General features: G+C 37.1%; 1 protein-coding gene across 1 annotated transcript in view; it reads left to right on the top strand.

Annotated features, from left to right (window-relative positions):
- CDK14 (cyclin-dependent kinase 14) overlaps window positions 1-23831 on the top strand; it is a gene marked incomplete at its 5' end in the record, with an annotated part of 89825 nt that extends 65994 nt beyond the window's left edge. Inside the window, 2 exons of the mRNA XM_009081111.1 lie at window positions 20360-20499; window positions 23684-23831. Of these exons, the coding sequence (XP_009079359.1) occupies window positions 20360-20499; window positions 23684-23799 (256 nt within the window). The remainder of the gene's footprint in view (window positions 1-20359; window positions 20500-23683) is intronic.
- Between the last annotated feature and the right edge of the window lie 1120 nt (window positions 23832-24951).

Here is a 24951-nt window from a genome sequence, read left to right as displayed (position 1 = left end):
TAACCAATGATCTGAAGACTTTTCAGCACAAGTAGAATCTTTGTAGGCAGGATAATTGGGCTGCACAGTCTTGAGCTATTAATATCTTTTATATTTTGAAGAAAGCGTTCAGAGTTTGAGTTGGATGAGCAGTATTGCAGCTACTTCAACAACTTGTCTTGCCAGAAAAACTGTTTGAATTTTTCTCCACTCTCAATCAATTTTTTTTTTGCAAAAAGGCTAAGCCTTTGCTGCAGCAGCATTGCTGTTTTCTTTCTGATACCAATTCATAATTTTATTTGTGCAACTAACTGGCTGTCTTGTTGCTAGTTTACCATGGAGTTCAAGAGATAAGTCAACAGGAGTTCACCAGTGAAATTGAAGATACAGAATGTTTTGGTGAAGGAACTTCCTTGTTACAATGAAAAAAGTTATTGATAGAGTAGAAATCCAAATCCTTTTTCAATAGCCTAATTTATTAGCAATGAAGTATGTCTACAACTGCAAAATCACAACATCGTCACTTGCCCAAGATGTGATGAGGTTTATTCTCACTTTGCCATTCTATTATTTTTCTCTATCTGCTCCTTCACGAACCAGTTTGGTCCAGTGTTTTGGACTGAAACACAAAGCCATTTTTTCATTTAAAAAAATGCCCAACAGCTTTTGAAATTGTGGTTGACAGACGGAAGAGAAGTCTCTTAACGTAGCAGGATTGTAGTTAAAATTAAGTGTTAGCTGTTGGATGTGATACCATCAACAATGTTCATCCTTTGAGTCAAAATGTGTGTTTCTGCAGTGCCAGGCATCTTTTATGACCCTGAGCTTGCTTTGCAGTACTACTGGATCCTCCATGGTTAGCAGGAACTTTCTGATTCCTGCAATGAGATACATAAAGCTGGCACTGAGGCCAGTGCAGGCCTTAACTTTTAAAGGTTAAGTGTTGCCAGTATGACTTAATTAATTGACTTCCAACAGTCCAGTCTGGTCCAGTCCAAATTAGGGAGCCTAATTTGGTGCCTTTTGTGGAAGAGTCCATCTCCTGTTTACTGTTGAGGGAGCAACAGGAAGATTGGCTGCTCCTTGCAGGTATCTTACAATGTTTGACTCTACTTCAATCTTACTGCTTAGTATAATGTAATTTCCTTAGAGTTGCAGCCTTCCTTTTAAAAAGTAAGTCACTATAATTATCTGTATTCTGTCCTTTAACAATGAACAAACTTGCAAGTTCATTTTTTCTTTGAAAGTAGTTAATGAAATCCAAAAGCTTGGAAGAAGCTGTTATATTACAACATAGGCAATTAGATCTGGATTGGGAAAGAAGAACAAGGAATCTAATATTGATTTGAATGTGTTCACTCAGAGGCATATATTTGTGTAAATCACGTGAATAGATTCTGGCATAGTATTCCATCCATCCTGCAGGCCTGGACCATATTTTTCTCTGTATTTTAACATCAGTTAGACTGCTAAAATATAGCAGTTAATAACTGCAGTAATAGGTTCAAATTTGAAAAGTTGCTGTCTTATATTTCCTTCAAGAACATTGCATGAAATTTCTAGTTTTGAAAAATATGACAAAAGAACAAATCTCAGCTTGCTTAAAACAAAGCCTCAGTCTCTGAGATTTCATAATTGACACAAGTTACGATTGCATCACAGGCTGGCTTAAATAAGACCAGAGCTTTTTAAATTCTAAGAAATCTCTTCAAAAATATTTATACATTCTCAATGCTCTGTGTGTAAAGGATTTGCAAATTTCAGCATAAATGAAGGGATTGAAAGACCAAAAGCAATGACAATACGTAGAGTTCAGCCCTTCATATGTGTGGTTCTACTATAATAGGAAATAATCAGTGCCTCAAAATTATGTATCATTTACATTTGAGATGTAAAGGATTTTCTCATTTTCTAGTGTAAATCTTTATCTGTGTGCTGTATTAGAGCACTTTTACTTGCACAGGTGTAGTTATGGATGTATAAACATTTCTGTTACAGACATCGTATTCCCAAGGGTTTAGAATTCAGCTGTAAAACTTAACACATGGTTATAGACTGATTAATTCTAAAAATTTTCTTTCTTTGTTGGCATGTTTCAGAAAGCTGCAATCTCCAACCTTAAAAAAAGAAATCCTTTTTACCTTCTGCAATCTCCAACCTTAAAAAAAGAAACCCTTTTTACCTTTTACCTGATTTAATCTGTTGAAGGTTGTTGATGACACAAAATATGTCACATTTAGAACTGTTTTAAGGGTAGTTGGCAATAAACATGAGACCCACGTTGTGGAGAAAATATACAGCCCTTTGGTTTTAAATATATATTGGTTTTATTACAGAGTTACTTCCTATGAATGTGTTAGTACCTTTGAAAGATACACCTTGAAGAACAATGTATATGGTCTTGGAAGGATTTGTGTGTATTCTGAAACTTCTCTTGATGTGAAGTCCTGTTACAGCATTTTATCAGTGAGGGATTGAGAGATAAAGAAAATTAAAGAATTTGTCACACAGAAACTGCCATAGAAACTGTAAACCAGAGCACAACATTGAACTTCATGCTCCAAGATTGGAAGAGAACACTCTGAATTTTCTAAACACAATGAAGCTTTTGCTATCTACTGTTTCATCTTTCAGGCACAGTCTGGCCCTGTATCTTGTTTATATATATTCTGAAGTTCTGGCATGGAAGGGTGAGAATATGAGTTTAAAAGTCTTCAAAGAGTATACCTCAAAATGTATACCGTAATTCAATTTATAAGGGGAGGTTACTAGAAGGAAGAATAATACTTTTCTAATATCTACAGAACCAGCTTCATGTCTGCAAGGCAGAAGGAAGAGAGGCAAAAAACTCCAACGCAAACTCTCCCAAAAAGCCACAGATGATACTTTGGGGGCAAAATAATTGCACCTGACCGACTACACCAGCTTTTACAAGGTGTGAAATTTAAAAGCAGAGCAAGATAATGAAACAACATTGGACACGAGCCAATGGCTCTTTAATTCCCAGTCTAACTGGAAATTAGCAAAAAGTGTGGAATGTAACAGCAACAACAAAGTGAAACCCAGCAGGCTCATTGTATAAGTCAGATCCCTAAAATTTTTAAAATAGAATTGGCTAATGTTAGAGGCTACTTTAGGGAAGTGTTTGAGGGAAATAATATAACTATCACTTAAAGTGAATTAAGTTCTTTGGAGACTTTAACACTGAATTTCTTGACTGATTGTCAAATTACCTAAAGATTATAAAGAGAGTATTTCCTAGATGGGATCTATAAATTTTTAGAAATGCTTATAAAGTTAGGAAACAAAACTTGCATTGGCATTTGCTTCTATCTAGTATGAAGCTTCACTTACATTGTATGACGTAACTTACTGTGGAATGTAATTATAAAATACTGGTCTAAAAAGAATTAAGATGTGGTAATCTGATCTTCCTATAGAGTTCATAATGAATTATATTTTCACCTTTTTTCCTGAACTTTTCTGTTCAATTATCTCTACACAATAAAAACCAAGAACAGCTCTGCCTTCAGAATGCAATGCAACCTCTTTCAATTTGCAAAAGCTTCTCCACAATAATAAACCCTTACAGAGGAATAACAAAAGAGAACTAATTATCCTTGTGTATATTTGGTAGGATATAAAAAGCTTTTTCAGATCCTTCTGTCGTAATGGGTTGTATTGTGAGAAATTAGGTTGGAAAGAAAAGGTGCAGTTGAAAACAAATTCTGCTCTGCATAAATAGGACTACTACTTCGTAATTTCCCAACATGGCAGTATTTATTATATAAATAAGACTTTATTCTCACAGCCAGGCCCACTGCTGGGGATTTCTTCCTTTAACAAGATGGCCTCTGTACTTGAGACCTCCCTTCCTGAGGCCAGGGTGTTTAAAAGTTGCATTCCAGGATGGACTGGCCTATTTTGGGACTGTTATTCAGTGAAAACTTCCTGAAGAAAGCAAAGTGAGTGAATAGAGACGAGTCCATGCATTTTGAGTCCGTATTTTGTTTCAAGCATGGCACAGACTATGGAATTGTTCAGAGCTGAGACTTGGGAAGGGTTTTTGGTTTGAGGTTGTGTTGTTTGTTTTTTAAGAAAATCTTTGCCATAGTGAGCTTTTGACTAAAGAAAAAGTTCTCTTCCTATTGTCACTTTTATCCCTTCACCTCCTGTCCCTTCACTAGCGCTGCTCATTGTAACATAGTCTGGAGTGCCACTGAAGGAATACTCAAGCTCTCCAGCACAGCAGAAACAAAAAAGCTTTAGTGCTGTCATTGCAGGAATCTTACTGATGGATAAACCCAAGCAGTAAGGATTTCAGGCTGTACTGGGTAGACGTGGGCTGGCTGTGTGCGCTCTGTGAGTGCCTCGGGAGTGTTTGCCAGCCAGGAGGGATCAGGCATCATGCTGGGGGAGCAAGGATGGAAGCTAGACACAGAACGCCAAGCTTTTTTTTAGAAGCATTTGTGATGTAGAGGCATATAAACCTGCCTTTGCTTTCCTGATGCTTTGCACTGAAAAAAAAAAAAACAACAACAACTCCATGGCGTTTTGTTTCGTATTTCTCATCAATACCCTGTTCCCTGGGGGAGTCCTATGGTGACACCCCCTCTGTTAACCCTCTGTCCGAGCCAGGAGCCGTTCAGAGCCGACCCCAAGCGCATTCCCCCGTGCGCCCGCTAGGCGGCGCACCTAACACTGCTGTTCTGTTCATCCCACTCCTGCCCGGGCTTGGTTCCATTAATTCCAGGCTGCTGGAAGCTGCTTGCTTACACTTAAGTGCCTTTATTATTATTTTTTTTTCCCCCGCTTAGCGCAGTTTTCTGCCCACGCGCTCCGCGGGGTTGGTCGCCTCTGCGGTAAGGAATTACAGGATGCTGATCCAAGCCAGACTGAGAAAGACCTCTAGAGTTTCTCTTATTTATCCTCTCGCCGGGCGGAAAAAAATCCTTTCCGATTTATATTTGAATCTTTCTTTTCAAATTGGAACAACTGTAAAGTGCTCAAGTGTTCTACCTCTTAAAACTTAAGGGGGAGATTAATCCTAGCAGACCTCATTGATAGAATGTTTATCCTGACATTCAATTTATTTTTGCTTTATTCTAAAGTCGCCCTCTTTTGTGTGGCTAAGCTTTAGGTATTGTGTTACATCCTCTTGGCCCAGTTAAAAATACTAATAAACCTCCTAAACCCGAGCACAAAAGCCTTTGTCATTTTTTTTAGAGTGCTAATAACTCTATGCTGCTTCATCAGTTAAATTACATTGTTACTGTCCTATACCTTTCCCATCCATGACAGCAGTGAAAATACAGCCTCAGTATATGTGGATCTTCTTTGTTGTCTTATGCAACATTTAATTCAGTATCTGGCACTGGACTAGAATTTGTTGGCATTATTATCTCTGAACCTATCCATATTTGGGGTTATTTTTTTCCCCTGGAAATAATTGGTTTTAGTTTTCTATGCTCTATCTTGTTTGTAGATTTTCTGCCCACATATCTCACTTCTATTAGCTTCTTTGTGCTAATTTCTTTGTCATTTATGGTGTTTTCAACATTTAGTTTCATCTAAGAGTTGATGGAGTCTGCAGTGTATCCCTTAGTCCAGGTCATTAATAAAGATGTTAAATAAAACTGTGACTAACGCTAATCCCTCTGGCACACAGCTGGACACTTCCCTTCCAACTCAGTACATTGCCACTCATCATTACCCTTTGCTTATGGCCTGTCAGCCAGTTTTCAGCCTATGAGATAGTGTATCACATCCCAGTGCTTGGAGTTGATCCACAGAGCAAGACTGTTTAATTAGAAATTGCATCAAACATCATCTCTTGCTGCTTTGCTCCACCAGTGATTAAGTCCATTTTTAAAAATAATTTATCTGATGTCTTATCATTAGTCACCTCTTCTTTTGATTGCCATTTTGTCTTATTTTTGTCCAAAGTCTAATTTTGCTTCCATATTGTCTGTTTTGTTTCTGTTGTCTGTATTTTGCTTCTGTATTGTCTGTCAATGTCCAGCAAATATTTGGCAAGATTTTCTTATTTGAAAACCAGAAAGGAACTATGTGCATTTATTTGTATTTTTTTATAACTAGTACAATACTGTATAAGGCAGAGTGAAATTAGATAATTTTACAGTAACTTATGTACAGTTATAAGCCTATAAAGAGAAATGAGGAAAGAGAAATAACTATACTTGTGTAGATTTCCTGGGAAGACTTTTGAAAGGTGCTGTACATTTGTTTACTATCCTCACTAATTCCTTAAGAATTCCTTAAGATATTGAGACATGTATCAGATAGACATGTTCATTTGGTGTGTCCATGTATGATTTTTTTTTCAAAATATGTTCTTCATTAATGTTTTTGAGTACTTTCTGATCAGCTCTTTTCAGATGTTTCCAGTTGTTCTTTCTCCTTATGCATTTCTACAAGCCAGTGTTTTATTTCTCAGAATTATGTTTTTGGTATTCTGCTACTCATATGTTGCCATAATGTCTATGTTCATGTCTTGGTTTGAAGTCTATCTCTCTGACCAGAGGCACCAGGCATCATTATATCCTGACATTTTGAATTCTACCCTCTTGCTGGAGTTTTGTACTGTTGGATTTTGTGCTGAAATCTCTCCTCCAGTTAAATGGCATTGCTGACAATACTGAATCTCTGAGAAGTGTTTTAAAAATATTTGTCTGAGGAACTGAAGACATACTGTAAAGGCAGTAAAGTAGACCTTACTGCTGGGTCTCTCATTATTCGTATGTGGCCATTAAAGGCAAGATTTTTCCAAAAGGAGAGTCAAAATGATAGGCACCTTGAGAATTGGGTTGGCATTCAAAAGTGCTTAGTGCTGAGTATTGTCACCTCTGCAGTAGTTAAAGCCAATCTCCAAACCCATGCAGTTTGGCTCCATTGCCAGCCAGTGACTTACACACAGTAGTTAAGATTCCTTCAGAGTTACAAACCTCACAAAGTGCCTTTACTTTAGCCAAATACTTATTTTACTCTCTTTTATGATGAACCCATGTGGGGGTTTCAGCGTAATTGTGACCACCACCTTTTCTGCTGTAGAATCCCATGTATTCAGGTGTTGCCATTCATGAGCATCTCCTGTGACTGTCTCTCAAAATTCATACGAAAAAATCTTAATTGCTTCCTTTCCTGCATTTCTGGTTGTGTTGCTTCATGTATCTGCCTTCAGATTTCTGACTTCTTTGCTGCCATACAGGACAGAGAAACAAGAGATTCTGCTTTCTCATGAAGTTTTTTTGTTTACTAGTGATGCAGAAATACATAGCACTGTAGCAGATGGTGAAAATAGTGATTTCTTTCATAATTTGAAGTTACTTGCAAGCCAAACAGTTTCATAATTACATTTATTTCTTTTCTTAATTCATTTCTTTAAATGACCTAGCTTAGAAAGTTTTAAGCTATTGTTTGAGAATCTGTGAAAGATGCTGGCTGCAAGCAGATCATCACGTGTACATGTTCAGTGCCTGCTTGACCCGTGTCAAAATGGGAAGATAGGAGACTCTAATCCTTGTTGATGCATTAAAACAGGGAGGTTAGATTATGTATCTTCAGCAACACACTGTGAATAACGAACCTCAGCACAGGGCTGGTGCACCTGTCATTGCTGGAGGGCAAAGAGGCAAGTGATTCCAAAGGGAACTGACCTTTTTCTTTCAGGCATTGAGTCAATCCTATATCCTAAGGCACACATTCTGCGTTAAAATTATTATAACTCTCCTGGTATTATGCTGAAAAACAGGCTCTGGTGAAAATCTATGGAAAAAACCCCAAAATATGGTGGTGATGGTAGACTGTATATTGTTTTTAATTAAGCCTTTATGGGAAACATAATTTTGAAAGACATCACTAAAACAGTGAAATTCTGCTCTCATAAAGATGAATTTAGTTAAAGTTGAAAACAGTATTTTGAAATCTTGTTTGCCTGAATTAGCAGCTCACTGGATAACCAAAATGTAAATGACAATATTTATCACTAAATGTGATTCACAAAAAGCCTGCATCCTTTTACATGCTGTAATGTATAATACAGTGGATATCCACTGGCTGCTACCTCAGCTGAATTTCTATCCGTAAGATCTGATTTACAAATAGACAACTTTCTGTTAAATTATTCACATCTCATAATAATTGATGTAACAGAGTTGATCTTATGCTGGAGCATATTTGATCATAAATTCAATGAAAACAGCCACCATCTTTGTGATGTTTGTCCAGCTAAATCCTTCAGTGAATAAAATAATAAAAATGCCAGCTGTGTTTGTTTTACGATCACTGCTGCAGTAGGAGACTGGAAATACAAATGAATAAAAGCTCTAAATTTTAGTTGGATTTATAAACTCAGAATCTTACTGCAAAGAATTTAAATTCAAAAAATAAATTTACTTCTGTCACATTCTCATAAATGTGTTGTTTGTTTTTTTGTTCCTTTTGTTTAGGATTCTAGAACAGTTTTAAAGTATTGCTATTGTTTGGATTCAAACTTACAAAAATCAAGGAAATCTTGCAGAAGTAGATGAAATTTATGCTTTTCTCTCTGACATCATTGCATGTTAAGAATGGACTATCATTTTTGTATTGCCTTCTTTGATTAGATTTTATGGCTGTCTTAAAGCTCTCTCTACTACTGTATACTGTTAGTGTACCTCAAACTACCACCCTGACCTAAAAAAATCATGCTCCATATTATTGTTGGCCTTCATTCATCATTATGACTTTTGCAGAATACTGTTATATTCCTTTTACTTCTTTAATATTTGATCCTTAAAGTGCCCTTGAGTCAAGCTTTATTCGGCAACCATGAGGGCATGAATTTTCCTGAGATGTTGACAGATAGTGTTTGGTGAATATCATTTTTCTGTCAGCTACAGCCTACATCTATACTGCTAACTAAAGCAGAGCCAGAGACTATCTTCTGGCCCCGAGGCCATGTGGCAGACCTTGGCTGCAGCTGTGCTAAGTAACACTTGGGCATGCATCTCCTGTGGGCTTTGTGTGATTCCCATGCAGCTGCAGGTGCAGTTATTATTTTGGGGTTGTTCAGCATAAGGTTTTGAAATCAAAATTTCCAGTATAATGTAATACCCATATTGCAGACCATAGGAATTGTGTTTTCTAGCATATTGCATGCCCTGCTGTAGGAGCCTGATACCTGCAGCCTTTTTTGGAAGGGTCCATGGCATGTGTTGTTCCCTGAACTGTGTCTAGGAGTGGGTTTGAAGCGTGGTAGTTGGCATGGGCCAAAATAATTTAGGAGTGATGTGGACACTCAGTAGTTGAGCAGTCAGGCTTAATTCAGCATATAGGCTTCAATAGAGAGATTCATACTATTCCCTGTGCACAGTTGAGCATATTCCCAGTGAAGTTTCTTAGTCTTGCTGTAATGCCAGCATCCTTTGTCACTTAGGCCTGAAGCTTTAGGGATGTTTTTTATCTTTCATTTCCTATCCCATGCATCTGGAATGCTGTATACATTTTACAGTATTTTTTTTTCTTGCCAGCTTTTCCAAGATACTCTTTTTTCTTCCTCAGCTAACTCTGTCACCCTGATCTTGATTATCGTAATATACATCTCATGTCCTCTCCTGACCAACACCCTTCTTCAGATCATAGAAAAGCAACCCCTAAATTCAGTTTATTTTTTTTTGTGCATTGTTTAGCTCTCAGCCCAACAGTGGCTGTTTCTCTTTGTCATTTTTGAGCTCCTTCTTATTCTTTTCAAAATCTTCCATAATTTTACCTCTCCCTCTCTTTGTTCACAAAGCTGTGTATTTGCTCTTATTCCCTATTCTTATGTCAGTGACCTCTTACCCATACTTCAGCCTTTTCCTGACCCCTAGGTAATTCAGGCATACTCACAACTGCTGCTTTTCTTTCTGGGAATCAGGTAGGCTTGTGCCCAGATAGTACATTTACCAGTTGTTTGTGGTCCTGTTCTCCAGGCTTCTTGTTCTCAGTTTGGAACCTGCTAGGATTTGTCTGCCTCAAATATCTGCTTTCACAGAAGCTTAATGCCCATTTAGGACCCTAAAATGAGACCCAGATGTTTATTTACCTGCCTGTCCAATTCAGTGGCAGTACACATGACCAGACCTGTCACAGAGCTTGATGGATTCCACAATTCCATGTGTGCAAAATCTTTTGAAAATCCACCTGCTTATTTTGGGTCATTAGAAGTGGCCTGAGCTCTGCTGGCAGTCAATTTTTAGTGATAGCTGGCTCTTTGGGAAATCTAACCTTTGGTGGTCACCATTATAGATAACAATTTTGATTTTAGTTCTTAAATCACCTATGCTGATTTATGCCTAAATAGCAGTAACTCCCTGCTTAGCTGTCTCTCTTTCATGCTACTTTGACAGGATAGGATTTTCAAAAATAGTTCAGGGTTGAGTTCTTCCCTACTGCAAGCCAATTTTTGAGTGTCAGATAGCACTGCATCCTCAACATATGTGAGTACAGGCACTTAAAATCCAGATATTTCAGTAATTGATAGTTAAAATATATGGAATTCGTGGTTTGGTGATTCACCTCCAAGCTGTTTATAGATAAAAAGGCATAAACTCTTGTGTTAAATTCAAGCAACTTACTGAAAAGACACTTCAATACAAGTATGTGTGAATATGCAGTGTTTCACTTTAAATAAAAATCTATGCAAAATCATGTTACATTTTCTCCAGATTGCATACTAGAGATCTCTGTTTTCTCCTCCTTCTACTGTGAACATTTTCTCCAGATTGCATACTAGAGAGATCACTGTTTTCTCCTCCTTCTACTGTGGTCTCTGCCTAAGAGACCTAGGGTTTTTTTCCTGTTCAAGTTCAAAGTCAAATTCATACTTCCTTCAACAGATTGACACAGGCATATTTGTCTCTTAAGAAGTGTTACTGCCATTGGTATCGGGCACTGGATTTTCATCTGTCAGCTTCTCCCTCCTCGAAGAGGACCTAATGTTCCCTTTAGAAAGTATTGATCTCCATTAATATAAAAAGAAAGAGTGGTGTGCTGAATCAGGAGAGTGAATCTGAAGAAAGAATAGTGGTTTCTGCACTACAATGCCAGTGTGAATGTGATGTCCCATCCTGTGTTCTCTTCTAACATCTCCTGAACCAAGTACCTGAGCATCAGGGAGCTGCAACTAGTTCCATATGATGTAAGTCTGTCTAAATACAGAGGCATAATAATACATAATAAAGTATTTGTGACTGCATAGGTTGAATACATATGCTTTCATTAGAAACATCTCGGTCTCCTCCTCTCAATGTTTACTAGTTTTGCATCATGTCCCTGTCCTGTCTTAGCTTAGGAGTATAGTTGCAAAAAGACCAGGATGTCTGATTTTACATAATTGCTTAGTCTCATTGGGTTCAGCCAGGCAACTCATCTACATAAAGTTAAATACATGCATATGCCTGGGGTCTGTCTTCCTGAGCTTTCTAGGCTTGGGGCATTCTCTCTGCCTCCAAATCTCTATCCACCTTTAATGAGCTGTATAAATAAATACAAAGTACTCCTGTTAGTTCCATATCCATAAAAATATATTTTATTAGCTGAGAGGTATACAGTAATAGAAAAGATCAGACCCATCCTATGTTTTAGGGAGCTATGGGAGGACAGGACAAGTAGCTGCTTCCAAGTGGTTGATAGATCTGAGGCCCCGGCAAGACAGATTTGTAGGTTAACTGTGATAAATGATCTTTGGCTTCACTGACTAAAGCAAGGTCACCCTTCTTGGGGCACTGCCTGCATGCTGCAACCTTGCAGCAAATTCTTGTTTGATGTACTGAGCAAACAGACCAGTTCTTATTTGCATTAGAATGAAATTAAAACTTCTCAAACCCAAGATGATAAAATATCAGTCAAGAGGGTAGAGATTCATAAAGCAGTGCTAATGTTTATTTACTAGCACTTTGTTCTGTCTTTTTTTTTAAATAATTTTCTAAAGGCAATAGGTCCAGAAAGACAGATGGATAAGGGAAAATAAGGGAAACTTTGTTTACTGCCCTAATGGATGCACCCACTTGGCAAATTTGAAATTCAGAGTTTGGGGTTTTTTTCTTCATAATATCTTTTGCATGGATTTCTTTGAGAGAAGCAATCCAGGTTGTTGAGGGAGGAAGAAAAAGCACAGAGCTTTGACTGCATTGTGTGCCAAAGGTTTATTTCAGCTATTTCTAGGTTGGGGGGTTGAGGGGTTATTCCCTCCTTTTTTTTTTTTTTGGCTTATATCCAGCCACTGAGGAAATAAATATGTGAAGAAAGAATGCTATGGAATGTTAACTCCACTGCTGTATTTTCTTCCTTTTATCATGCCCCAAGATTCAGTGAAGTTGATATAAATTCACCATGCCTTATTTTAAAAAGCATAACAGAAAGGCATTCTTCCTTTAAGAGTCAGACTGTAAAAGGTGATTTTCTTTCACTCAGTTTGGTTTAAGCCTGTAAAAAGCATTAAGTGAAAAATCTGATATATTTGTTAGGGCATTTATTGCATTACTAACTTATATTTTCAGTTCTCAGTGAAAGGTTTATAGAGAACATAAACCTTGAAGAGTTTTTGTTCAGGATTAAAGTTATATTTTCTCCATTTTCTGGTGAAATAATAGCCCATAAAATGATTTGGGTGTTAGTAATTATTTTTAGCTCTGTTTATTTTCCAAGGATATTCTTTTCAGCTTGCTGAGGTGCATAAAGATGGTCTTTAAAAAACATTCACCTTGATCAGAAGATTCACACCCTTTACAAAATTTCAAAATAATCAAAAGCTTCTGATTAGATGTCACCACTGTGGTGTTGTTCTTCATTAATTGCACTTAGAGCAAACAAAGATCTTCCAGTGAACTGTAAACCTAGCATATTTGGTAGTGGTCTGTCATGGTGTAAGTAATGCACTGTGTCTTCCATAATTAGTATCTTTAATACTTGGCTAATTGGGAGGCTGAAAGAATTAAAATAGCTGATTGGTGGTGGCATGTAAAATCAAAAAGGAGTAATTGCTAAATTCTTTCTAGGACAAAATGGTAAGGCACCTTCCAATTAAAATTTCTTAGGAAATACTTTTTTTTCTGGGAAATACCTGTATCTAAGAGAAGCTGCTGAAAACTGAATGAAATATCACAATCTCAGAATTCCCAGGGATTAAGGAAGTTACTTGGTCATATCATAGGAAACCACATTCTCAATAGTTTAGAGTATGTTATCACTGGACATATATCGTGTTTGCTGTTTAAATAAGCTTTTCTTCACTTCAATGTCTGCCACGCAGACCCCGTGCTTCTTGCTTCATTTGATGCTCCAGCATATACCATCCTGGCAAAAAGATGCTTAGCACCTTACCCTGTCTCAGAATAGCATGGAACAAGTAGGGAAATATCTGCAATATTGTCAATGAATAGTTTAGTTATCTTCCTGCCCTAAGCTCTCAATAGCTGGTGCTGCATTTCTTTGGAAGGTATCATAGTCCAGCATATTTATTCTGAGGCATCAGAGCAAGTGCTAGCCCAAATGCTATGTCAGGCTATAGAAGGACAAAACTTGGGGTACTGTTAAGTCTGTTGTATGTTGACTGATTCTCTGTAAGTTTAGCATTTAAAGATCAAATCAACCAAATTCACTTTTTAACGGTGATGTGTTCTGTAAGGGTGTTAATGTTCTGCTTTCTCTCTGAAGCAAACCTTTCAATATCCTTGGATATTGAACCTTGGGTATCACAGGCAGCATTGTGTTGCAGAAATGCAGTAATACATCTGAAACAGACACTGAAACACATCAAATCTAGTGCAGAAAGAGGGAGAAATAGACTCATATCTAAGTTTTTGTCTTGAATTGCATTCAGTGATGTCACAAATGATTTTATGATCAAGTTGTAATTAAGCTTAATGGTCATAGTCAAATATGAGCTCCCTTGAGAGGCTGGATCACTTCATTGTCTAGCTTAGGTGTGACCAAACTGAGTCTCTGAAGCCTAATGTGACTTATGAACAGTTTAAGCATCTTAATTCTCTGATCTGAGAAGTTCATGAACTGCAGCTGTAATGATGGTTCACCTACTGGGTCAGTAGATTATCTTAAAAATGTATCAAGTGTTAAAAAATTATATACCTAGTGGTAAATCTATATTAATTAAAATAGAAGGAAGATCTAGTTGCCTATATTCTTAGAACCTTCATTTGTTACATTCACTTTTTTTCATGAAATGCTATTCACCTTGGCTGCCTTCCAGCTGATGGCATCTGTGCAACTGTCAAGTGAGAATTAGTTCAGATGGGCCAGGGTGATTGCTATTACCTTCCTGGAATGCACAGGATGAACTTACCTCCACAGCTTTCCAAATGGGCCTCTGACCTCTGCTGTATCAACTTTAACAGCAACACTAAGAGATCAAACAGTGATACTTTTATTTTTATCTCTGTTCCATATCAGTGAATACTTATTATTGGTTGTCATGGCTTTTATTGTCATAATAAGTATTTTGACCACCTTTTCAGTACTTAAATGGATAAGACTGCTGATGCTGTGATATGGTAATTTAATTAAAAGGGATCAAACTAATTTCTAAATTTTCAAAGCGATCATTTCATATGCCCCCATGGAGATCATGATGGTCTGCAGGCTATGGAGTGCTGTGTTGTGCAGGAGCACAGAGCAAGGACAGATGTTAGTGCAGACTTTGCCCCAGCCTAGCTCATCTAAGAAGCCTATATGGGATACTGTGCTCACGTGGCAATCTTGCTTCTGGTGAGTTACCAAGCTAGAAGAGTACAATTAAACTGATGGCCTGAGGAGCCTGGAGACTGTACTTTCCCACCCTGCATATGTAGAGAGATCAGTGTTTCTGAATCTAAACTGTTTCCAGTATCTCAATTTGGGAAGAGCAAGAGGGAGCATCAGGTGTTTGGAGACATGCCTCTCCTAAGGAACATGCACAACCCAGGACAATGTTAGGGCTGCTGTTGGCAGCCCCATGCAGGTGTGGAGGACAATCCGAACACTGTCACATCATTCCTGTGGCTCTGTTTGACTGTATTATTTACTGTACAGTTTGTCTTGAAGTGCCTCTACACGGTGCTGTAGAGAAAATTCTGTATTTTGTGATAGATCAGCAACAAGTAAAATGCTGCTTCAGTGAGCCTTCAAACAGTCTCTCTTTGTTCATCAGTTTTAGTCCTCGGTACCCTCTGTGTAAAACACTGAACAAAATGGTAACATCTTTACTCTGTTAGATTCTCATCTTGAGGTACTGCGTTATGCCTTCATCTGTATCAAAAGCGAAAAGCATCGCATCAAAAGTTGCGTTCACTTGTTGCAGTGGTTTCATGATGGCTAAATCAACTCTACAAAAGCTCCATGGAGGCACACCAGGCATGTTAGGGAAGCAGCTCCTGCATGCTGGAGCTGGCACGTCAGGTCTTTGAAGACGGTAGGTGTTCTCGGCATGGCTGTAACAACAGAAAAGGCTGTTGGTGTTTTGTAAAAAGGAAATGCTACATAAGGTAGGCCCTGCTCCGATTCATGTGCTGTGTCGCCGCTGCTAGTAGGGTCGTGTGTGTATTCAGAGGTACAAACTATCAAGACATGTGAGGGCATGTCTGTATCATCTGGTCAAAAGACAATGAATTTGCAAAGAAAGCGTTAAATACTCTATACGGTGGCATACAGCTTTGTGCCAGGACTCAAGAGAGGCTAAAGCCTCGAACAAGAAGGAAAGATTGTGGTCCTCGAGTAGACTTGGGTGAAAACAGGGAATACAACCATCGTGGCAGTGCGATGGGAGGTGAGGTGCCACAGGGACTGTGCAGGAGCCCTGTTGTTGAGGGGACCACAGCATCCTCTGTGAAATGAGCTGAGGGTTACCACATGATCTGCCTGTTAAACACCAATTTGGTTTTTTCTCTTCATATTATTAAACTGTAAACTTTGCTAAATGGCGTGATTGTTCAGGTTAACTGTGGTTTTGTCTTTTGGCATTTCAGGTTGCAAGAGGTTGCTTAGAATAATGCAGCAGAGCTGAGATTTCCAAGGGGAATTAGGTGCCTCACTCCTCTAGGCCATGCTATAAATGCCAGTTGAGAAATGAATTAATGATACGCTGCAAGAGTCATATCTTCACATTGAAAATATGCACAGTAAACGATTTTTGCTTTGGGTAGTATTTACCTCATGCTGTTGGGAGCATATAGACAGCATATTATCTCCATTTGTTTCAATGCCCATTCGTCTTAATTATTAATGTGAATTTGAGCTGCCTTCTTCATTGCATTTAAAAGCAAATCACCCCAAGTTCAGAAGTTCACTGCACATGCCCCAAACTTTTTTTTTCCTCAAGAGCTTAAACCAAACTTCAGTGATCTTAGTCATGTTCTGCTTGACCAAATACTGACCTTCCTCTGCAGTAGAAAGACATTTAAGCCTGTTTTCTGAAATTAAATCAAATTCTTGTAATCCAATGAGATTTACAACTGCTCAAGTCTAGTCAGATTCGTATATGTTTCAAGTGAGGCAGGTTCATATGGTGTTTGTTTTTCTTGAGCTAAGGCTGTATAGAGTGGTTGGGCTTAAATTGAAAATCTATGTGTCTCACAAATGTCATCAGAGTAAGTATGTAAAAATATTCCCAGTATATGTGCAATACCTACATATTATTTACTGCTCATTGCCAAAGGTTTCTCTGTATTCTGCTGTATACCACATTTTCTGAAAGTATGTATGCTGTCATGGCTAGTAACTATTCCTCAGTGATTAGTGTGACAGTAAGTGAAGCGTGAATATTGAGACTTGCCATATCATGCATGCCAAGTTCCTATATGGCCCAACTGCTGTGAGACAAAACATGCTATTATGTTTTAGACACAAAGCCATATTGTATGAAATTCCATCCTGTCTCGTACTGAAGGAGGTGTATTTAAAAATCAAATCTTTTCTTCTTTAGTCCTTTTTGTTAACTTTTCTGTATTAGGTATTTAACTACTGAACCCCATCAGAAAATTTAGCCTTTGTCCCTATTGAGGATCATGTTTCAAACTTAAATCAGACAAATTGGTAATGTTTTAAGGAGGATATTTTAAAGAGACTATTGGCAAAAAAAAAAAAAAAAGGAAAGAAACAAAAGCAAACGTTCAGATGTTCCATAGCACTGAGGTTATGCACTAAATGGGGTTTTCTAAACAATTCTTATGTAGCAGACGTAATCTAAACACATGATCATACAGTGCATTTTTCATAAGTAAAAGAATAGCTTGTCTTTAAACAAAGCAGCAAAATTGGTCATGCATTCCACTAAAGCATCAGTTTTAATACTGACAGCCCTAGGAGCCCACATGCATATGCCTTTCTGCAGTGTCCACTGATTTCTAGAAGTGACCTTCACAGAAGGTGTGAGTTCTACAGAATAACTTTTTCATTGCTGTGCAAAGCTCTGTAAACAAAGTTAGAACTTTGCTGCAGAACTTTAAAGATACAGCTGAGCATAGGTGAAAGTACTGATTTGATCCATGAGTTACTTGGATGATCTTCTTTGGCCTGTATTATACAGGAGGTGAGACTTGATTATTATGGTCCTGTCTGAGATTAAAATCTATAAATGCTTGGAAACATAATGCTAAAAATGTCACAACTGGATTCTTCAAAGCACTGACAAACAACACCATCCCCCACACCTCCCAGCACTACTTGGAGTAGGATCAGGGCAAGTAGATCTAATAATTATAGTAGACTGTGCAATGAATTTAGTCTTTTTTCTATTTATTAACTATAAAATCAGTTCTAATTGTGACTGATTTACTAATAATTATTTAATTGATGTGATTATGTTGCAGCCCTAGATGTTTTTGTTTGATTTATATTATATTAATGTATAATCTGCTGATTATTTGACGCTTATCTTTGGTTTCTCAATTGATTTCAGTAAGCACGTGTCTGTGTCTAAACTGGGAAGGTGACTTTGGCTTCCTAAACTGTTCCTGCACAAAATACTTTCAATTTATATTAGTTAATCTGATTTTCTTACTTAAAAAAAAATCTTAGCAGTCTGCCAGGTACACTGGTGACCATTAATACAGTCAAAAACATTAGCACTGCTCTGTTTAAAGAACTCGGTGTCATCATCCATAAGTTCACCTACAGCTCAGAATTCATTAGTATTTGAATGTTCTTTTGTTTTGCTTTGCCTTACTTAATTAGCATCTTCATTGTACCTATGGATCAGCTAAGAAATGGTGTAATTCTTATATTGGAGGGCAATATTTCACTACTTGGTTAAGTGACCTCATTCAAGACAGATCAAGCTTACTATGGTTCCTAAAAAGGATGCAGCTAACTCTGTGAGGAAAAAATTAAATTGGTGTAGTGGTTTGCCAGAATCTCTGAACAAATACTTGGCACGGGGTAGATTAGGACTCAAGACAGACCTCACAGACTGAATGGTAATCACCATTCTGTGCAAATTTCAAATGTGCAGAAGAATTAATATTAATTCTCCCTGAATATTTACCCCTCCTTTTCCTTTTCTTTGTTAAGAATAACCTTCTCTCATGGTCTTTTGCTGTGTTTTATAATGAATTTATCTGTAATTTTCACAAAAGTTTAATGAACAGTTTCTACAATCCGGTAGTTTAAATAGTCTGGAATTAATCTAATTTATAATCTATTGTATAGGCAATGACTCTTCCATTCAAATTGCTTTTATTTTGTCATGAACTGAAAATGAAAACAGAAGAAATTATGCCCATCAGAAACACTGGAGTTCAGCATCTGTTTAACATGAAATGGCAATTCTGAATCCTAATCCTGAGCATTCTGTAAGATTATGAGTGATGAGATGTAATGTCCTAAAGTGGTCATGACTTCTGGGCAATTCATCCCTGGGTAGTTTCTGGACAAATATCCTGCCAGTTTTCAAGATGAGATCAGATAGGCACAGTATTCAAATTCCTGTGTAGCACAGAGTTGCTAGAAATTAAAAAGACAGCCAATGGCATATTTTTTGAATGATTACAAGTTTCAGCATATCATACATATGCCAGCACATAATTTAGTAGAGATGCTTTTGACTTTTAATTCATTTTATTTTTCACACTGATTGTAATGTGGACGTGGGCAAAAAGTTGTTCTATGGCATTCGTAACTGAAACTTCACTGTAATAACACTTTTTTCCCCCCATTTTTAGTGTTTTCAGTGTTGTCTGTTATTTGTTGCAGAGCTAGTTTTCACCTATGCAGACCCTTATCCATATAAATTATGCCATGTCAGCCCAATAAAAGAGTAATGCTGTTTATTCCCTCTTCTCAAATTTGTTTTCTGGAAAGCCAGCTTGAGCTGATAAAAAAATGAACATTTGCATGGAACGTGCTGTAGGATTATTGATTTTAGAGGATAACATCACTTTTTTCAAATATTGTGGTATTTTGGCCTGCAGTCTACTATCTGTTTTGGGAAACGAGTGCATTGAAAAATAGAGATCTTTTATACACTTCAGCATTTACCCAATGAGAGATTTTTACTGAGTAAAGGCATGGTTGAATTTATGAAGTTACCTACTAATAATAGCAGCATGAGGTTGACAAGATTCAGCACCTCTTTTTTGTCTGCATATTGCAGTAAGTTTAGTTGCTTAGGAAATTTAGGAGGCAGCTATAGGTTACTAGACCCAGACCACATTGTACTGTCTCCCCTCTAAATCTATTACTTTTAAATTATGTTTTCTTATAATACTCTCAAGAATATAGCTCCTAGTAAAACAATACGTCTTCTCAGACTTCCCTAGGTAGCTTATAAAAGATAATTCACTTACAATTTTATATTTGCATTGCTTAACACCTAATGAAGAGTCAACCCCCTGCCATGTGAATATATGAACAAGAAGTTAGTACTTCCCAAAAGACAAATGTCTTTATGAAGCATGACGCATATGTTGAATGTTAAGTGTAATTGGATTTCAAATCTGATACTTCACAAAGTTGTATGAATGTTGCTGTTGTTTTAAGCTTGGATTTCATGCATTTAGATAGTAATAAACATTTGTTTCCAGCAGTGTAAATTTTCAGTCTGTCAGTATGCTCAATAAAATGTAAATGGCAGAGTCAAAATAGTTGCTTTCAAAATGCTGTTGCTCCTTTGGCATACTAGGCAGGGCATATGTGATATGGTATATTATATGTTCTGTAGTTGTAAAATTTTTCTGAATTTTGAGCTAGCAATACTGAAATAATTCATAAACTCCCTAACCTGAGGAATAGGTTTCCTGGTAGTGCTCCTGGCTGGTAAGACTTGGTGTTTCAACTGTGCTGACTGCAGATGGAATTGATACACAGAATGATGATACTGTTTTTCAGAAAAACCTTCTTGTTTGTGTTTCAGGCTGAGCTATGTGAATCACGCAGAAGATCTAGCCTCCAAACTACTCCAGTGTTTCCCAAAGAACAGATTGTCAGCACAGGCAGCTCTGAGCCATGAGTATTTCAGTGATCTGCCCCCACGGCTATGGGAATTAACTGATAGTGAGTATAACCACCTTCAAATTGATTAAAAACAAAGATGCTAGTTCATACAGATGCATGTGTGTATGTTAACCCTCACATGCAGACAGCTTCATGGACACACACAGCCACATACAAAATACGTGACTGCAATTGTGTAGCTTGAAATTACATAGTTAGCTTGACACAGGACAAAATGGATTCTTTTCTTTTTTAGCTATCTCTGCTCTGCAGTCTGCAGCCTGCTATCTTTGTATTTGATTATGTGTGCAGCCAGTAGAATTCTCTGAATTGTCATAAAGCAAAAGGAAAAATACAATTTGCATATTTAGTGCTTTTCACTTTGTAGCATACAGTACTTCTTAACTAGCTGCAGCACACAGGATAAAAATCCAGCTGTGTTTGAGTCACAGAATCTCTATGTCTTATAACAGTAACCTTTAAGAAAGGACTCGGCGTTCGGAAGTCTGAGAAACACAAAGTAGACAGTCAGTTAATTGCTGAATTAGGCTGTGGATGAAGAGGATGGCAGATGATATTCTTAACTAAGAATGCTTTCAGTATTTACGTACATCCTTTTATTTAACAAAATGCATTCCAGTTGACTTGGCAGAAATGTTCCTATCATCATATATGTTGTCAATTATCTCTTTAGTAATTGTGAATCATTTGCATTGTAAGCGTCCATGTCATTTTCTGGTGTTAAATGCACACGCCTATTTATTCTGGAGAAAAAAATACTATCATGCAGGATATTTTTGATTCAGAGAAGGTTCTGTTATTAAAAATAGGTTTCACAGGGGAATAACAGTCAGCATTTTGCTTTAACTCAGTATGGAGAAGAGATGCATGCTTGCATTAGAGCAGTGCACGTTCTTTTCTGCTTTCAAACATACATCCATTAGCAAAAGATCTAAATGCAATACTCCAGGTTCAGAGGTGCAATGATGGCACACGTGTGTGTAACTATGGCTGATTTAAAAGTTTGCTTGTAAAAACTGAGCTGTCTTTCTAAATATTAAGCAACAATAGAATCTCTTTACATCAGTGTCAGTATGAAAACTTTGGTCTTCCAGAAGTTTGTCTTTTCTATCCTCAGCAGCTGTAGTAGTCACATTTTGAGCTGGTTTTGTGTCCTGGTTGTCCACATACCCTACTTCCAGCTCTGCTCTGAAGAGGACTCTCCCATTTGTAGAATATGAATATTAAAATCAAACTAGCACCATTAATTTTTGTCCATCACTATCATAGACTGTGAAAAGATTCCCAGTTTCCTCCTCTGCCATATTAACCCACCACTCAGTTTGTTGACTGTGGTACTTGATAAGCAGAAAATTCAAAAGATTCAGTGTAAATTAAGGCTGCTGTTGAAAGTCTGCCTTTGCTGAAACTGATGCAAAGAGATTCATTTCTTCAGGATTCATGGAACATCAAGAATGCCAGTTCATTTATCCTATTTCCACTAAATGGAAAACAAAAATCACTCTGCAGTGGTGACATCTCAGTCCTTCTGACTGTGTGATTTAGTCTAGCCAGGATTTTGAATTCTGAATTCTGCAGTAGTACTTTTCTGTTAATATGGACTTATTACCCACTTGCCACTTAGTTTATCAGTCAGTGGTTAAATCCAGTTCTATCAGTGAAGTAAATGCCTACACATTATCACTCTGCAGCAGGCTGCCAACAGAGACAGTCTTGTCCTAGTCATTAACAAGCACAATGTATGCAGAACACCAGAGGGGAATTAAACCCACAAAAAATACCTCAGGGTGGTATTTTTAATATGAGAATTTAATTTGTAATTTCACAGATTAAGAATTTTGGCTGCATTAATCCTTTTATCAGCTCACAGCAGGTTATTTGCAGAAGCATAACCATAAGGCGATATTCATTGGCAGAAACACGTCTTTGCATAACGTTAAACATCAGGAGCAGTGAAACCTTTTGAAGGGGGGAGAATAAAGATGAAAAATCATTATATTTTAAAGCAAGGTTCTTCTAAATGCCTCCAGTATAATTTTGAGTTACAGAAAGACTATTTCTGTGTCTAGTAGATAATCATTATGAAGCATAAATCCAGATGCAAGAAAGGACAATCCCAGTATCAAATACTACAATCATTTCTATTTGGTATGACTTGGATATACTTGTAAACATATTTACAAAACAAAGAAGTCATATACTTTGGAGAGCTGGGAAAACGTTTACTGTGTAGTGAAATTACCAGGTTTTGTAATTCTTGTTCTCTGTGTTAATATTTTACGTTGGGAAACACTATTGACAGCTAATTAAATGTAGGTGTAAACATATTGAGTCTTTATGCACTACAGAAGTGTGTGTACAGACAAAATCTACTGCTTTCTAATTCAGACACCACTGTGGTTTTGCCATCTCTGTAGTGAATAGTATTCATCAAAGAATAGATTTTGTCCAATTTGGTCCTAGTGCTGAATTGCAAATTTGGGGATTTAGCACTAAAAACCAAGGAAATACTCACAGGTGAGGAGAAAGGCTGAGGGCGAAAGGAATCAGTCAAATGATCAGAATATTGTTTTCTTGGAATCACAAAAGTATGGTGACTCTGCCTATACTGAAAAAGTAAAAATGAAGCATTTCACTTTCTATTCTGGTTTTCACTTGAGTACTATGTATTTGTATTCTGTGCAATATTTTACATTATAAATTTTTTATTTGGCTTATTTAAAAAATATGTGCAAAATTAGTTTATGTGAGAGTCACAATTTTTATTTTTTTACTTGGTTTAGTTTGAAGGCAAGGCATCATGTCAACTGGGTTGGAAGTTCAGTTTCCAGATTAGCTCTAACAGCTTTCAGTTAGGCACTTGAATTACTGCGGAGCTTTCCTCCATTTTCTCATGTTGTTGTTTATTTCTAAATGCTCAGCAGAAATGTGAAAGTGGAAAATATGAATTATATAGTGGTGTATGGGACAAGTAAACACACACAACCTGGAAAAAAGGTTTTTTAGAAGGTGCATGCAGCTAAGAATGTTTGCATTGTACAACTTCCATTGCAATGCATGCAGCTTCTTGCCATTCAGAATTTGTACAGTGTTTGCTTGCATAAATAGGTGGTATATGTAAAAGCTGTGTATATTTGCCATGTATATTAACTAATTATTTTTACATTGCTTCTTTTAAAGGAAAAACATACAAAGTTTCTGAACTGACATTCTTTTTTTGCAGTGTCTTCTATTTTTACTGTACCGAATGTAAGATTACAGCCAGAGACTGGAGAAAGCATGAGAGCCTTTGGAAAAAACAATAGTTATGGCAAAGGTGTATCAAACAGCAAACATTGAAGAATACCTATGTTCACAACTGATAATGCAGGTAAGACATGATTATTGGAAGGTGTATCTTTAGGTATCTGTAGAGAAATGAAATGTAAAATTCAACTGCACATGTTCTTGTGCGGGCTGATAGTTTTTTTTTTGCAGTCTCATGGTCAGTTCCTGGCCTTGTGGGAAGGATCATTATCACTGATAGGTTGAAATTATTGCTGAAGTTTGTGCTAGTGTATTAAACACTAGGTTGCCTTTAATTTTGAGTGATATATTTTTTCCCCTGGTAAGATGAGCAGAGAGAAAACATCTCTTGCTAGTTCTGTTGTTAAACTGTGGGGCAAGGACAGGAAATTCTATGATTCTGTTCTGTGATTTAAGGTCTCTTCCAACTCTAACCATTCTATTATTTAGTAGGTTTAGTATCTTGATAGCAGAAGAATGTCCTTGGCAGAGAAAGAGGTGCTTCATGTTAATGAATATGATCTATACCACTGCATCTACTAGTACTGTTTCTGTTCTTGGATGGCTTTCATTCAATACCACATCTTTATTAACCATAATTATTCAGCAGTGAAATAGTGTGCAATATGTTTTCTGGTATTCTAAGAGTAGAACAGAACTTGGGAAGGGCAAGTGAGAGAGAGGCTGCTTACCAAAACACAGTAAGGGAATGGTAATGTTATATCATGGCATTAATTCTCTTCTGCCCACATGCAACCCCCCAGTATTTGTTCAGTGGGATTTAGCTCTTGACAGACTCTTCCAGTGTATTCCCTCATATAATTGCTTTGCTTATGATGCTTCTCTAAATGGTTTCATACCACAGTGTTTCACAAAATACTCGAAGTGCAGATTCATTTCATTCAAAAACCCAAGGTCTGTCTTTTTTTTTTCTTTTTTTTTTTTTTTTAAAATCACGGTTGCTTTTATATGTTGAGTCCATTAGAACAACTTGTTATGGAAGTCCTAGGAGCTGAGATAAATGCCCATGTTGCTCATGTACCTATTTGAAGATCCTGTCTCATATAAAGGTAGTTGATGTCTATCTTTAGCTAAGTCTGCTTGTTACAATATCAGATATAACTTTCTCTAATTAATTATATTAGGGTTTACTGTTGCATGTTTATGTTTAATTGGTTGTTTAACCCTCTAGTGTTATGGAGTCTG

The sequence above is a fragment of the Acanthisitta chloris genome, unplaced genomic scaffold (genome assembly GCF_000695815.1).
Source record: "Acanthisitta chloris isolate BGI_N310 unplaced genomic scaffold, ASM69581v1 scaffold8288, whole genome shotgun sequence".
NCBI lineage: Eukaryota > Metazoa > Chordata > Aves > Passeriformes > Acanthisittidae > Acanthisitta > Acanthisitta chloris.
This window is presented reverse-complemented; position numbering and strand designations above follow the sequence as displayed.